The 16,623-nt window shown below is 39.4% G+C and overlaps 1 protein-coding gene across 2 annotated transcripts in view; it reads left to right on the top strand.

The window, feature by feature from the left end:
* Nucleotides 1–16,623, top strand: part of SPOCK3 (SPARC (osteonectin), cwcv and kazal like domains proteoglycan 3) — a 115,706-nt gene that overhangs the window by 59,959 nt on the left and 39,124 nt on the right. For both annotated transcript variants that reach the window (XM_079991422.1, XM_079991423.1), the window contains one exon: nucleotides 11,864–11,990. In XM_079991422.1, coding sequence (XP_079847548.1) covers nucleotides 11,864–11,990 — 127 coding nt within the window. The remainder of the gene's footprint in view (nucleotides 1–11,863; nucleotides 11,991–16,623) is intronic.

Here is a 16,623-nt window from a genome sequence, read left to right as displayed (position 1 = left end):
AGTGCTGAGTAAATATTGCATAGGATTTCACTGTAAGCTATTTATAGGATATCTAAAGGTTTTCAGATATTCGTTGAATACTGAACACAGAGTGCAGTCCAGAAGGATTTGTGTTATACACATTCATACCAAAAAGATTCTGTAATGGAATAATGTGTTTGCGCTGTACCAAAGGACTATATGGTGTGGATCAGAACACATAGGTAGCTTGCTTAAAATTGCTGCGATGTGAACTCTGAGAAAATATGATTATACACAGAAAGTATTAAGTTTAAAGAACATTTAAGAGTTTTGAATTGAATTGAATTTATTATGGTCCCAGACCAGACTCACATACCGTACTAAACAAATAAAAAACACAATAAAATTAAATTTAAATTAACAATCAATGTAATGATAAACAATACAATTATGGCAGCAGTTAAAATATGGTTTAAGTCTTAATCTCTACAATATTATCTATAATTTGCTTCTAAGGCCTTAGTCTTTATAATAGCACAGCTTGTTCCCTAAGTGTTATGGCAACCACGCAAAATTTGGCCACCTTTAAGATGATCTCTGGATCATTGTCCTCTATCAGAAATTTTAAAGGTTTGGGCCCACTTGGAATTTTCTGTATAACGGGTGATAAAAACCGAGCGTATACCCCTGTAAAAATCGTATCAGGACATGAGAGACAGTTTCCACCTCTATCACGCCGCCGGGGCAAACTCGTTCCACATATGGTTTACCCGCGTATCTGCCCTGCAACAAGGCAGACAGCAGTACGTTGAATCTAGCGAGGGTAAATGGCTGTCTCTATTTACCTTAGGTGTTTGTAATTTTGACAAATGTGTCACTGGGGTAAGCCCTCCCCCATTATATTTGATTGCTGGATGCTTATTCATCTCGCTCACATGATGCTGAAGCTCTACATCCATCCCAGATTCGTTGGCGATTTGTTACTCAGGCTTTCTCATAGCAGACAGCTATCAGTGCCTGTGGTGAGAAACCCAAACCTTTTAACTTTTCATACAGTGTAGATTTCCATTTGGATTGATAGGAATCCAATAGGGTTAAGGGTGCCGACCCAACAGGAAAAAAAAAAAGAGTTTTAACCAATAATGGATCTTCAAGATCCATATCAAAGTGCTAACAGGGATTTAACCGAGCTCTAAGCAGACAGCTATATTAGACACGCAAGAGGGGATCCCTAGTAGGGAACGATTAAACTTGGTCTGGAATGTTTCTAAGGGATCAAAGTTTTGAAAGCCGCAGATCTGAGAGCCATATGTCATTGAAGATTTTTAAATCTATAAGATCAGCTTTACAAGGAAGGCAATTTCTGATTTAAGCTGCTTGAAGAAATAGATTCGCAAGCGATGGCTTACATTTTCTGGATATTGAATTGAACTTTATTTTGTGCTAGGGCTAGTATTTAAAATAATTATTCTGATGGCCTGTGTGTAGGAATTCACATTGTAAAATGAAGGTGAACAGGTTGGCAAACTTTGGGTGCCCCTTTTCTCTTTCTTTTCACTTTGGGATCAGTTTCTACCTTGAGAAGAAGGGAGGTGTTCCCCCACAGGGCCTACACTCCTGTCAAGTAGACAGAACCTTAGGCTAATCAAAGTTTGGAGAAGCAGGCTGACCTCTTACTCTCCCTGAGGAAATTGTCTGAGTGGATGGTAGAATGGTGAAAGGGGAGGAAAGATAGAGGAAGAGAACACAGGAAATGGTGAAACTCTCTTGCTTGTAGAGCAGCCAGATATCATTGAGACCTGTGTCAGGGTCTTTTCCACCTTTGCCTACTTGGGCACTTAATGCAGCACAACTGCAGACTGGAGAGTCAGTGGTGTGTGTGTGTGTGTGTGTGTGTGTGTGTGTGTGTGTGTGTTGCCATAGTTCATAGATTTTCTCACTTACCTAGGATACCTCTGCATCTGGGAGCTGACCTTGAGGGCAAAAGAGATAGACTGGAGATGCTGCTAGGTGGGTTGTATTTGATGTTATTTTTTCTGGTTGTTACTACAGTTTAATTAATGAATCTGATTCAAGTGTTCTCTACCAAAATTAAACTTCTTTGATTATGATACCTTGTTATACGTGGACATTTTTCAAATTATTTCCAAGAATTTGGACAAGATTTTACTGTTTGTTAATCAGTGGAATTGTTATGCAACCAGAAGTTTATAAGCTCCCTTCCAATTTTAAAATGACAGAACTAAATAGACATTGCCTTGGATCCAGAGTAGATTAGTTATGCTTTTATTCTGATTAAAATCAATGGGATTTAAGTTAGTTTTAAGCATCAACTAATACAATTAATTTGTCCCATTGATTTGAGTGAAACTAAAACATAACCACAGAGCCAATCAGAAGGCCAGCAGTTGGAATCCCCAAGATGGGGTGAGTTCCCATTTTTTGGTCCCTGCTCTTGCCCACCTAGCAGTTTGAAAGCACATCAAAGTGTAAGTAGATAAATAGGTACTGTTCTGGCGGGAAGGTAAATGGTGTTTCTGTGCGCTGCTCTGACTCGCCAGAAAATGCTTAGTCATGCTGGCCACATGACCCAGAAGCTGTACGCCAGCTCCCTCGGCCAGTAAAGCGAGATAAGCGCCACAACCCCAGAGTCATCCACGACTGGACCTAATGGTCAGGGGTCCCTTTACCTTTAAAACATAACTTGTTCTGAATCTAGTCTATTGGCTCTGTAAGAGATTCCACTTCTGTGGTTTCCATTGAAGTATATATTTAGATTAACAGAAGTTCATGGTAAACTTTAATTCCCCACACATACAGGGTGTTAATGGTCTGTGAAACTTAATTTTTATTAATTTGTGTTGTCAGAATTTCAACATGTTCTTCAAGTACTGGAACTTACAAGCTAAGAAGGAAGAGCTACTGAATCAGGATTAACTATGTCTATATATAGAATGATACAGTCATACCTTGGGTTACAGACGCTTCGGGTTGTGCACCGCGCTGAACCCGGAAGTACTGGAACAGGATACTTCTGGGTTTTGGTGCTTGCGCATGTGCAGAAGCGCCAAATCGCAACCTGCATGTGCAAGTTGTGGACGCTGCAGATTGCGAACATGCTTTCCGCACGGATCACGTTCGCAACCCGAGCATCTACTGTATTAAATTTTGGAATATTTCATACCATTACCTGTTTGGCAAACAACTGGGATGGTGGCATGGTTATTTTGCCCTTAACTTAACATAGGCAATAGGTTAGAAATCTGCCATCTTTCTTGATAGATTTCCAGGCATCTTGTTTTAGTGACTTTCATGGCAAAACCAGGTTTTTCAGCTAGTAGCCTAATTATTCTTCTACTTAAACAAGGTTCATTCTGTTATGTAATGCAAAATATGTAATAAATTTACTGGTGGAACTATCAAAATTATTCTCCCAAGATAATAGGTTTGGATGTTTTAATATTATATTTGAGCAAAGTATGCAAAACTATCTTCCTCCTTTCCTCAACTGAAGTGTTATATCTGTTATTTCCGAACAGCAATTTGATTAAATTGCCATAAATTGTGCTGTTTAAATGTATTTATATACAAAAAACATTGAATGAATTTATAATAGAACTAGAGCAAGGTCTCATATGATATGCCAGTGAAGCAATTAGAAGAGAAGATAACTAATTGCAAAGGTAGCAAACAGTCTAACCAAATGCTTTAAGCATGTGTGTGTATATGTGAAATTAGTATACAAGTCTCACCATCTTCTGGATTTTGTAACTTGTAGGTGTGTTTCTCAGAGAAAAAAAGACTCGGAAAAGAGTTAGTTGACTGATATGGATGGGATCATTCCCGTCTAGTCATCTCCACTGATATCCCTTCCATTAAAAATATAAAATAGGGGATTCATTATGTAAATTCATGTAAGGTAAAGGTACCCCTGCCCGTATGGGCCAGTCTTGCCAGACTCTAGGGTTGTGCGCTCATCTCACTCTATAGGCCGGGAGCCAGCGCTGTCCGCAGACACTTCCAGGTCACGTGGCCAGCGTGACAAGCTGCATCTGGCGAGCCAGCGCAGCACACGGAATGCCGTTTACCTTCCCGCGGGTAAGCGGTCCCTATTTATCTACTTGCACCCGGCGGTGCTTTCGAACTGCTAGGTTGGCAGGCGCTGGGACCGAATAATGGGAGCGCAGCCCGCCGCGGGGATTCAAACCGCCGACCATACGATCGGCAAGTCCTAGACTTCATGTAAATTCATGTAAACTATAGTTTAATTTGATAATACATCAACAGGGCAATCGAACCCCCAACCTGCCATGCTGCAAGGGGCTTGGATGAGACAGATCCAGCTGTGCACAGATCTGTCACTGGCTAGGGAAGCACTCCTGCCCCAGTGCCAGGCAGGTGGAACCCTAACCTGTAGTAGCCAGCAGAAACTAGTCCTTTTGGCTTTCTCAATTCCTTCAGGTTTCCACTGTTCCCAATATATATCTGCTCCTTTGACACCATGCACTCCGGTTTGCCTCCTTAGCTTGAAGACTTCTGTCCTTAGCTTATATATGGCCTATCTCTCCAAATGTATTTGGAACATGCTGTACGTTTTTCTCTATAGGAAATACAAATTGAATGTGAAAATACATTAAGTCCTTTCAGATTCTGTTCATTCTGCTAGAAGGAACTTGTTTCATCTGATCCCACTCAAGTTTCTCAAATGACAAGATTCTCGAGTCTGATATTATTAAAGACTAGGCTCATTCTGAGCCCATACTGTCCAATTTGGTCTTATACCATTTTCACGATTTTCTTAATTCCCTTGTGTATTAAGAAATGATGCTGCTGGTAGGGGCATCTTCAGGTTCCCCCTCAGGGAGCTGTACATTATATGGAGATTCAGAAGAGAACATTTCCTGTTGTATCTCACCGGTTATAGAACACATTTCCCCCCAGAAGCTTGGGAAATGCCAACAGTAAATTCTTTAAGCCATGAAATTGTACCCATTTCATAAAAAATATTCATTCATTTTAAACAATACTTCAAAGAGATTTTAATGATTGTTTTGGAGGAATTATTGATAATGAATGCCCACAGTCTATGTAGTACCTTCCTGCTTATTTTTTCAGTACTTCAGCATGTTAGCCAAAGTAAGAATGTCTGATATGCTACTTTGTCGTTTCATGATCCTCTTAAGCTGCCATGTGCAAATCAGAATATAATAGCAGAACTGTTCTTGTAGGTAGACTGTTTTTGAATACTTTGCTGTTCCTGTTTGAAATCAGGCCAGTGTATAAGGAAATGAAGAAATAATGCAACTACTAATGAAATAATAAGTCTCAGGGTTATTTGATCCTCCCTGCTTTTATTTTTTATTTTTTTAGGGATCCTGATTCTGTCTGCCATTCTGCAGCCAGTCTTTGAACTTAGTTGGCTTAAGCATGTGGAATGAAATGTGGGTTAAATCCTCACACAATTACTTTGTGCATGAACATTTGTGTGATGTGTGATGTAGTTGTACAGTGGTACCTCGAGTTACAGACACTTCAGGTTACAGACTCCGCTAACCCAGAAATAGTACCTCAGGTTAAGAACTTTGCTTCAGGACGAGAATAGAAATCGTGCGGCGGTTGTGCGGCGGCAGCGGGAGCCCCCATTAGCTAAAGTGGTACCTCAGGTTAAGAACAGTTTCAGGTTAGGAACGGACCTCCAGAATGAATTAAGTTCTTAACCCGAGGTACCACTGTACAGATTGTAGCTAGGTTTTTTTATTTTAAAAAAAATCTGATTCGTACCTTCAGTCTTAAAATGCAGACCATCTCTTTCTCAAGGTAATCAAATTAGGATATACTGAAAAATGGGTCATGTTATGATCCCCTGCTTTAAACTAAATAAAGAAACAAGGATGGGTTTCCCTGTCCTTGACCATTTCCAGTTATATGATAACACTATTGCTTTTTGAATTGTAGTCCTCTCTTCCTTCCTTTCTTTTAAAGGCATGTCTTAGACAGATTGCACAGAAGTTGGAAAGAGGCTATTTAGAATGTCATCATTTTGCATTATAACCCTGCTCTCTGAAGAAGCCCAGCTGGTGCAGTTGAGCCCCTTCTTGGAAATTTTTAGTCTGATTCATTATTGTGATGTGTACTTGTGTACAGAAACATTTAATCATTCTTACGCTCCAAGCTCTATTGAATCTAGTGAAAGCTTTCTGTTTCTCTGCATAATTTGCGTTGCCAGTCTGCCAGCTTGGAAAAGTTTCAAGCTTGTTGCATTATCTATGTTTGTTTGCACAGGAAGTGATGCTGCACGTAGGCTTGAATTTACAGTAATTCTTTTGTAATGGGCTAATGAGCAGGACTACTTTATTCACAATGGTAACATTATATAGCTTTGATTAGTCCAATTACTGTGGAACTGTGCAATTGTGATGATTCTTACACTACCCTGCAAAGTACCCCCCTTCAAAAAGCAAAACAAAAAACCAACCCACGGGATTTGCTCTGCTGTGCTTTAATTTTGCTTGACAAGAAAGCAGTTGGAAGAAGTAAAAGGCAAAAAGATCTGTGAATGTACTGGAGACTCTATATAGTGCAGCAGTTTATTTTATTTTATTTTATTTTATTTTATTTTATTTTATTTTATTTATTAAAAAACAATATCATAATTAATGTATGGGATTGCTAGTTCTAGCTATTCTTTAGGGAACAAAATACAGTTCTTGAACAAGTATAACTGGTTGTGTAGCCACAATGGGGAACAGAGAGGGTAACTAGCTCTATTCTTTTATAGGCTTGCATGTGGATGATGGAAGTTAAGCATCAAAAGGAAAATAGGACCCCATGGGGGAATTATTTTTGTGCTTTTTTCATTAATGATTTTCACTGATACTAATGGAAAATGGGCAGGATTGCATGAGAGAACTGAGATTGCCAACTTTTAGGTTGTGGGAGCTGGCAGGAACTGTTTGTAAGCTCTGTAAGGCTACACTGGTGGTACATGGAAGTGCTTTCAACAGAGGATCACCATTGGCTGAAGCAAATTTTGGCTGGCTGCTGTGGCTATTTTAACTTCTATGATTTCTCACCTTCACCACCTACTTCAAGGGGCCAAGATAGACTCCAGTGTGAAGTGTCAGTGAGTGTACTTTTAAAAAGTTGGGATTCAAATATGTGTTCATGCCGTGGTGGTAAACAACGGTATTTCAACACTTTAATTTAATATTTTGAGACAAAGCTTCTACCCCACATTTTTTTCTGCTATGAGACATAGAGTGGGGAACACCATGAAATAAGCAAAAGAATATTAACAAGGTTACGTTGAGTTGGATCTGCTATTTTATACAGGGTAAGTCCTTTAAAAACGGCCCCATGGATACAGAGTACACATGTTCCACTGGGCCTCTTTTAAAAGACTCATCCTGTACATATTAGTTGTGCACTTTAGCTTACCTTTAATCTTGTTTTCACACTTGTTAGTAATGTGTTGTTCTTTTTTGTAAGTCGCTTTGAGTTCACTTTACTGAACGAAAACAACACATAAATAATAGTAAACATAATGAAAAACAGTAATTTAAAAAATTGTTGCCAGAGTAGAGAACAGTGGTCAAGGAAATCTAGATTATTAGCAGCAAAATTGACCAAATATATAATTGGTTCAGCCTTCTCTAAAGTTCTCTTTGAAGAGCCCAAGTCTGCATGTATTGCTGAAAGGTGTATTGCAGTGGTTTTCAACCAGTGTGCCATGGCACCCTAGGGTGCATTGAATGATGGTTGGGGTACTGTGGACAACACTGGCCTCTTTCCTTCTTTTCTTCCCTCCCTCCTCTGATGGCCTCTTGCATCTCTGCCTCCCAAAAGCTCTGCAGGTGAATGGTCCTCTGGGGCTGGCCAGGGGCTGCTTCCCAGGCCCCTGTGAGGCAGCGTGAGAAGGCACCTCTCTTTGGCACAAGAGGGGCAGATCAGAGACCAGGGGTGGCAGCTGCGGCTGCCCAGAAGACTCCCAAGGAGAGGGGAATGGGGAGGAGGCTGAGGGAACACTCCACAAGGGAGGGTTCGAAAAGGGGTGAGGAGCTTCCAGCTCTGCAGGCAAGGGGTGACATAACTGGGCTCCTAAGCCCCACAGGAGTGCCACAGAAAGAATGTAGTTGACCAAGGGAGTTGTGGATCCAAAAAGGTTGAAAACCAATGCTCCAAGTCATCCCAAGTTGAAAACCTCTGTTGCATTGTGATGGTTATACAGATCTCCCAGTATCTAGTCCTGATGAGAATCATACCTTGTGGATGCTGGAAGAGGCAGGTTACTCAATGGTCTAGATTAGAGAAGGAGAAGGCTAACAGTCAAGAAGTGTATGTCCACTTGAAGTTCAAGAAATGGTTTAAAGATTTTGCCCCTATCTGAGCTCATTTATACTTCCTGAGCTTGTCTCCCCCAAAGCCCTGTCCCATTGTTGAAGACTGCAGATCCTTAAAGGGGCAGCTCACTACTCTAGAACCTGACACTCTGTGGCCTTTACATTGGTTTGCTAGGCATGCAGTGAATGTTGTCATCACAAGTTTGGCATGTGAGGCCTGTGTTTGTATGTGCATGTGTGTGTGGTGGCTATGTCTGCTTGGTCTGCACTCATGGTTGGCGCGTGATCAGCTGTCTTTGTGGTCCTTAAGTCATTCCTGCCATTTATTGTCTTAGAACGTGTTTAAAAGTAAATTCTCCATCCTTTGCTGGAACCGTTGATCTACCCAGGATTTTCTCAAAGGTGCTTTTGTCCCCCGCCCCTGCCCCCCAGGCCCAGCCAAGTCCCAACTTAACACTTCCATTGCTGTTGGAAATAAGTGGCTATTGTTGTGTCGGGAGGTGAATTCTCTCCCCATGTTACTTCATCAGAAGGCTGCATCCTGGAGAGGTGATATGATAGCAATCGTCAAATATCTAAAGGGCTGTCACATGGAAGATGGAGCAAGCTTGCTTTGTGCTGCCCCACAGGATACGACCCAAACCAATGGATTCAAACTGCAAAAAAGGAGATTCCAACTAAAAGCTCTTTCTGATTGTAAGAGTTGTTTGACAATGGAACAAACTACATTAGAAGGTGGTGGACTTCATTGAAGATTTTTAAACAGAGGTTGCGTAGCCATCTCTGAGGGATTATTTAGCAGTAATTCCTTCAATGCTGTAGGTTGGACTAGACAGCCCCAGCCCTTTGGGTCCCAATTCTACAATTCCATGGTCCTATGATATGATTATGACCAAGCTAGTAATCAATCAATGGCTGAGATATATGGGAAATGTTAGGATAATATATGATTCTTGATGTTAAGACAGACGATCTACATCTCGGTAAAATAAGTGGCACCCTTATAGAACTGTTTGTGAATGTGTAATCAAAACTGGTACAATGAAGTAGCTATTTGCTTGTCTTGCTCTTTCACCCGAATTTCTTTGGCTGCACTTGGATATTAAGTTTTGCTGATTATAATGCTAGCACGTTCATTTTCTACTGCATTACCTGTTGCATTACACAACTGTTCCCATGTTGTATATTGATGGCAAAGAACCGTATGCCAGAATACTGCCCCAATTTTTGTCACGTGATATTACAATATAAAACTTATTTCCCAGGTTAACAGGATTGCAAATGGATTTTTCTGAATGCAAATAACACAGAAACGAATGCTAAACTTCAGTTACAATTGAGTTAGTTTTTCAGAAGTGGCTTCTACGTCATGTGAAAGATCACATGAAATGTGGAAATTATCAGCAAGTAACAGAACATCAGGAAATTGGCATAGAATGTTGCCTGAATTGGCATGAAATAAGAAAAGCTGTCCTTTTTGTGACGGCTACTTGATCATTTACCAGTGATCATGATCTTCTCACCATATGCAGTCCCCCCCCCCCCATAATAAGCATTTCCTGCATTTGTGTGAAGCTTACCGTAGATTCTCCATCTCAGTGGTTTTTGGAGTTGTTGATATATCGACAGGGTAGGCTAACCAGAGAAGGAAATAGACAACATGGTTGGAAAAGGCCTTGAAAGCTCTTTGGTGCCCTCTATAGCTTGGAATTCTAAAAATTATCTGTTGTAATGAGGTTCAGGTAAGATTGCCAGCTGGCCAGAAAAACAGAATGCCTGATATGCCCCCCTCCAACCCACCCACCCACCCACCATCCATCCATAAATAAATTATAACCAACCAACCAGATGAAGCTTGGGAAATAAATATGATTACCTACTATTTGTTGTATAACAAACTGCTATTAAAGGGAGGGATACAAAGGCTAATTCAGGAGTTGGCAAGACATGGTTTAGTGTGATAAAACAAAGGCTTGTAAGACTTACTTGTCAATCTAAGAGTTACATTCAAGTACTCTTCATGAATTAAGGAAACTGTAATTGCCTTGCAACTTGGTCAATTCCTCCCCCCCCCCCCCGTTAAATGTGTTCAAACAGTTCCCTCCCCACTGTACTCTTATTTGTTTGAAAACCTATTCATCTCAAAAAGCACACTGAATAAATAATAATCTAGTGTCCCTCCTTCATCTCAGTCTTCTGTGGCTTTTACCAAGGAAAATAAAATTGTAGCTTTCAATAATTAACCTTTAAAATGTCCTTTTCAGTTTCCTAGTCCTTAAATTGTCTTTTGTGTTATAGAGGTTTTAATACACTAGATGATATTTTTCAATTACATTTTCAACACCACGTGTCATATCTCCCTCGTGCACTCTTGACTTTGTGTCTTCTTGACTTTGACTTCTTTCATGATCCCCCATCTGCTAAGAACAACTTTCTATTTTATGTTTGATTTATATTGTACAGTTTTATATGTTATGGCTCTGGAAAAAGACTTTCTTTTTATCAATGGCTCCATAGAGTCCACTATCTTGAAGTATTATAGAGTGGAATGCAGTTTCCTAATGGTTTAGTCCCATTAATACCAAGTACTATTGGTTTTGTGAGGATGTTATAAATTGCCCACCGCTTGCAATTTTGAACTTCTTTATCTCCCAAGGTTGAATGTTCAACTTTCTTCAGGAACTCTATGGCACCCTATCTAGCTGTCTGTGACACCTCTTTTAACCACCACTCCAAAAAACCCCCAGAGCATTTAGCATGTCAGGAATGTTTTGCAATTATATTTATGTGTGTGTAAAAATCATATGAATTAGAGGATTCCCTACCCATTCACTCCCACATGCCTGAAATTCTGAAGAAAAATGGCATAATGAAAATATACGTAGATTTATGAAGCTCCAAATAAAACTAGACCACCCATTTCTAAACATTGTTTGGTGAATCCTCCTAAGTTTCAAAAAGCACTGAGACTTTCTGTCCAGGATATCTGTGTATAAATTGTACAGAAGCTCCCTGCTCTCTTTGGCAGTGACCTGTCCAATCTTAAATAGACAGAATGCAGTGGTGGGAAAGTACAGTGGTACCTCGTGTTACGTACCGTCCCCCTTACGAATGCTTCGGGTTACGCGCTCCACTAACCTGGAAATAAGATGCCCCTTGTTGCAAACTTTGTCCTGGTATGTGAGCGGGAGTACAAGGAAGTTGTACTCCGGTGGTGTGGCAGCAGCAGGAGGCGTCTCATGTTACGAGCGGTTTCCGGTTACGAACAGACAGAATTAAGTTCGTAACCAGAGGTACCACTCTAGTGCATTAGGACACTGCAATATTTATTCTCTCCATATGTGGGACATATCACTGATACTGAGTGCAATTAAATGTCTTATAATTGTCCAGGGAGGCAGTGGGAGAAATTGCACCATCTAATGAGTTTAAATGAGGCCAGTGAAATGTTATTCAGACAGTTTGTATGCTCACACAATTGTCAACTTAAAAAAAAAGGTCTTTTCACAGGTTTTAAAAAACTTTTTATTGCTCACGATGCTACATGCTTTGTTTTCTTTCAGTATGAAGGAGGCTGGCTTAGGCCATAAACAATGGAGAGTTGGTCCCTTGTCATCAAAATGCAAGCAGTGTCCAGTGGTTTATACTAATCCTGTATGTGGATCAGACGGCCATACTTATTCCTCTCAGGTATGAATAATGGCTGGGGTTTGTCCACCATCATTATATGCTATATAACATTCTACTGTCAAATATTATGCTCTGTATATACAAGCTCTTCTAAATTCTATAAAACACACACAACCCATCCCCATTTCAAAAAATAAATGCCAAGAAATCACAGTATCATTTAATTCAATTAAACAAGTAAAATTGCCATTCAAAATAATGGGTTTTCAATCAAAGAAACCTGTATTAACAATTGGTATGGGAAATTTTTATAATATTATACTGATGATGCAGTACAACAGTATCACTGGGAAAGATAAAAAATACAAATGGTACAAAATGGTTGGAAATGGTACAAGAAACAAGGTGCATATATGGTAATATGGTGGTCATGTCATTTTGTACCACAGTTTTGTGGTATGATTACATATCAGACTACATATACTAGGACAGCTTTAGTTCTTTCAATAAATTTGAAGGAAGAAATGAGATAGTGACAACTAAGGAACTAATAATACTTATGTTAATGGTTGCTTGTACGAAAATGACAAAAAAAAAGCAAATTGCAAAACTTTTGGATTTTAAGATAATCAAAAAATATGCCTAGATGAAAGAAGAAATGTCAAGATTAAGCCTAATAAGATTAAACAGTTTCTAGCTAGATTAGCAAACATTTCCAATTAGTGGCCCAAACAAGTTTTGTAGGGTTTATTAATGCAACCTTTAACTGCCTTTACCCAAGAATATAGATGGCTTGCATGGATACAGGAATCAACACTACAGTTATACCTCGGGTTACAGACGCTTCAGGTTGCCCGTTTCCGGGTTGCGCACCGTGCCGAACGGGTTACTTCCGGCTTTCAGCACTTGCGCATGTGCAGAAGCACTAAATCACGCTTTGTGCATGCGCAGAAGTGCCAAATCGCGACCTGCGCATGCGCACACATGGTGCTCTGGGTTGCGAACGTTGCAGGTTGTGAACGTGCCTCCCGTACGGATCACGTTCGCAACCCGAGCATCCACTCTACATGCAAGCACGGAAAAGGGCAGGGCAGGACAGGACAACATGGTCATATCGCTTCTAATTATGTTCAGTAATATAACTGAAGGGAATATGTGGAAATTATGGTTATTCTGGGAACTGCATGGAGGACCACAAATCTTATCTGGGAGCTTCTAGTTCATCACCTTACAAAGGCAGCTTGAAAGCAGAAGCAAGGCAGATAACAGCAAATTCTTAACCTAAACCCCTCATCATTTCCTGCAGTAATTAATTTGCACGTTAAAGTTCACACCCAAGCTTCCGGTTTGTTTGCCTATCCTGGTAAAGATGTATGCCTTCAAATATCCATTTAAACCTCATAATCTTGGTTTATAAACCCAAGGTTATTTTGAAGGGTTGTCAATTTTGAAACTGACATTAAGGACAAATATTTTTGTTCACCCCAAGCAAACCTTATTTTTATTATATTGTAAAGCTTCAGTAAGAGTTTGGCATTGTTGTATGATATACTGTAGTTACTCTCCTTCACTTGCTACAGTATGTGTTTATCAGCAACTTCTGCAAATTGTGCAATACTTTGAATACATGTCACTAAACTGTATCGGTCTTGTAAAAATAATTTCTGCAGCACTATAGAGGTTGCTATGGGATTTCCATGTCATGCTTTCAGACTCACTAAATCCATGGCATTTGGTCAGAATACCATAGGATTTATAACAAATGAATTGTAAGAATGATAGTTCCAAAAATCTGAGCAAATAATAGAGATTGTTACCTATGAGGCATTACGATGAAAAAAAGCTTTGAATAGTAAATGCTGAAGTTAGGATTCTTGGGATATTGTCTATTAACAAACAAATATTTGTCAACACACACATCCTCCATTGCAGATCATGCTCAAATCTTTAAATTATCTAGTATTTGTTCCTAATCCCTCTTTCATTCTGCATTCACATTACACAGTATTCTCAGCATCCAACGATAATGTTTTTTGTCTGGAAATTTTTAGGGTAAACTTTCCCTAATTCATGTTTACATGGGCACCTGCAAGAATGTTTCAGGGTGTGGGAAACGTAGAACAATGAAAGTGCGGAACAAGGTCATTTCTCATCAGAAATGAGAAGAATTGTACCTATACATTTTGTCTTGTATTTGAAAGCCAACAAATGCTAGAAAATAACTCTTTGTAAAAAATGAAAGATGGGAACCTGGGGAATATGGTTCATTGGGAGGGGAGGTAGTAGCCCCCTTTCATATTTGTTTGATTTTCTCTAGTTTTGTTTACTGCGTGTATGCTGTTTTAATTTTATACAGTTTATAAACAAATATCTGAACATTTCTTCAGTAGTCCAAATTAGTTTAATGGAAAAACTTGATTAGATTAAAAGAAAAGAAAAGTACATTTGAGTGCAATCCCTTAAATTATCAAGGAACTACAAAAACTGATAAGTCTGTGATGATCTCTCAGAGAATTGTGTCCTAGCAATCATGAATGTTTAGGTTCTTTATGCAAACATCCTCCACAATGATGGACTATAAGACATCGGGGAAATGATCTCTGATGGTGCTATGGTGCACCCAACTCTGCCCCTTTGTATTCACCTGCAATTGCTTCAACTTTGGGAAGAGCATGCTACTTCAGAGCACTGAATCCACAATAGGTCAACAATTTTTTATCATTATTCTTTATTAAATTTATATACCACCCTTTACCCAAATATCATCAGGGTGCTTCTTCACAAAATAAAAATACAGAACATAGAACTATGTTTTTTCAGCATGTATTCAGAAAAGCACCTTTGCCTGAGATACATGAATCATGCATTTATCATCAGGACTCAAGGACAAGAGGAACTTGAGAAGTTCCACCAGGACTTGAACAACCTTCACCCCTCCATCACCACTCCACAAAGCAGGCGAAATATCTTAACTCTATTGTGCAACTACATCATGGGCTAAAAGCACTACCTTCTAACTGCTTCAAAAATCTACATGTTTCAAGCATCTACACAGAACTCACCAAAAATCCATTCTCTTCAGCCAAGTCCTACTATACAGTTCCATCTTTCTTGGATTTCCAAAGACATACACCACAAGGGTTTAATTCAGGAATTTTAAAAACTACAATACCCACTCGTTGAAATGAAAAAGCAGATCAACAAGGCCAGACTGGTGCCCATGAATAATCAAAGCGCAGAAACAAGACCAAAGGTGACAGAATACCATTTGTTCCCAGCTAAAGCCATTCCATCATATAGCCAGTGATCTACATCCCTCTCGGAAGCCTAACTCACAAACAGCCGCCTAACTAAAAACAACTACTTACCTGTGACAGCAGGCTACATAACAGTGACACAAAGACCACAGGAAACCCATATGCCAGCTCTGGATCTATACTGCTGTTATAAATGTTAAATGGAGAAAATATAATTTAGTGCAAAGGAAACTGCTATTTTTTAATTGGTAGCTGCTTGTCTGGTAAGTGGCACAAAGGTGGATGTTGGGAAAACAAGTATCAACAGAACTATGGAAACAGTAAATTTAAGATGTTGTGCTAGAAAAAAAATACTGTAGATGTGGAAAGCTAGAGATAAATATTTTGAGAATATACATTATGCCTTTATAAACTTTGTCAATGGGGAGACCAGAGCTGGATGTCTGTGGAGACTCCTGGATATCTATGCAGAAATCTATTTCAGAGATTAGACTTGATTAGTTATATTAGTTTGTTTTTGTTTGTTTCTGTAATTTATTTATATTTAAACTGTCAGAAACATTTTTTCAAAGAAGAAAACTGTCTCCATATCTACTCAAACAACACCATTACTGGATCTAATAATGTCATTCAAGGGTTCATTCATTGTCTATTATGACATATGTTGTCTTCTCCAAACAATGGTATTCTCTATTCAACATAACTCAGTCATGACACAAAGGAATAAATTGTCACACATCTGATGTCAGAGAGGGCAATATTCAGAAATTAGCAGAACATTTAATCTCACCCCCAGTACACTCTGTCACTGATCCTAAGGCGCTTTTACAGTACAATGAAGAGGAGCGTTCAAAGGGAAATTCCCACATGAAACTGTTGAAAAGCCTTTTAACATATGTAGCCTATACAGGTACTAATTTGCTAATCTATTATCAGGATGTTTCACATTTACATTTTACCATGATTTGTTCTCTGTTTCCATCTGACCCTCATTGCTAACACACACACACACACACACAGCATCAAGAATAATATTCTACACGTCTGATGAAGTGAAGAATTAGAGCACAAAAGCTTATGCCACAATACATTTCTTGATTAGTAAGGTGCCACAAAATGTTGTTCTTAGTGTGCTGTGAACAATAAAATTATGCACTAGGAAATATTAGAAAAGGGACTGAAATTAATTATGTCAGGATGCAATGTTCATGCCCAAATCTATGCTGATAAGGGAGGACCATGGCCTTCATCATCACATTGTGGGATTATCAGATGCACCTAGTTACTCACTGTGGGAAGCAGTTTGCTGTGCTAGAGGGACCTCTGATCTGATCCTTTCCACTTCTAATGTTCACACAGGGACCTTGGCAATATGCCACCCGGTGCAAAGCTATAGACGCCCTCCCCCCTGGCCCTCACAGCGGTTTTGGGAAGGA

Source organism: Podarcis cretensis (assembly GCF_951804945.1).
Source record: "Podarcis cretensis genome assembly, chromosome: 9".
Classification (NCBI taxonomy): domain Eukaryota; kingdom Metazoa; phylum Chordata; class Lepidosauria; order Squamata; family Lacertidae; genus Podarcis; species Podarcis cretensis.
This window is presented reverse-complemented; position numbering and strand designations above follow the sequence as displayed.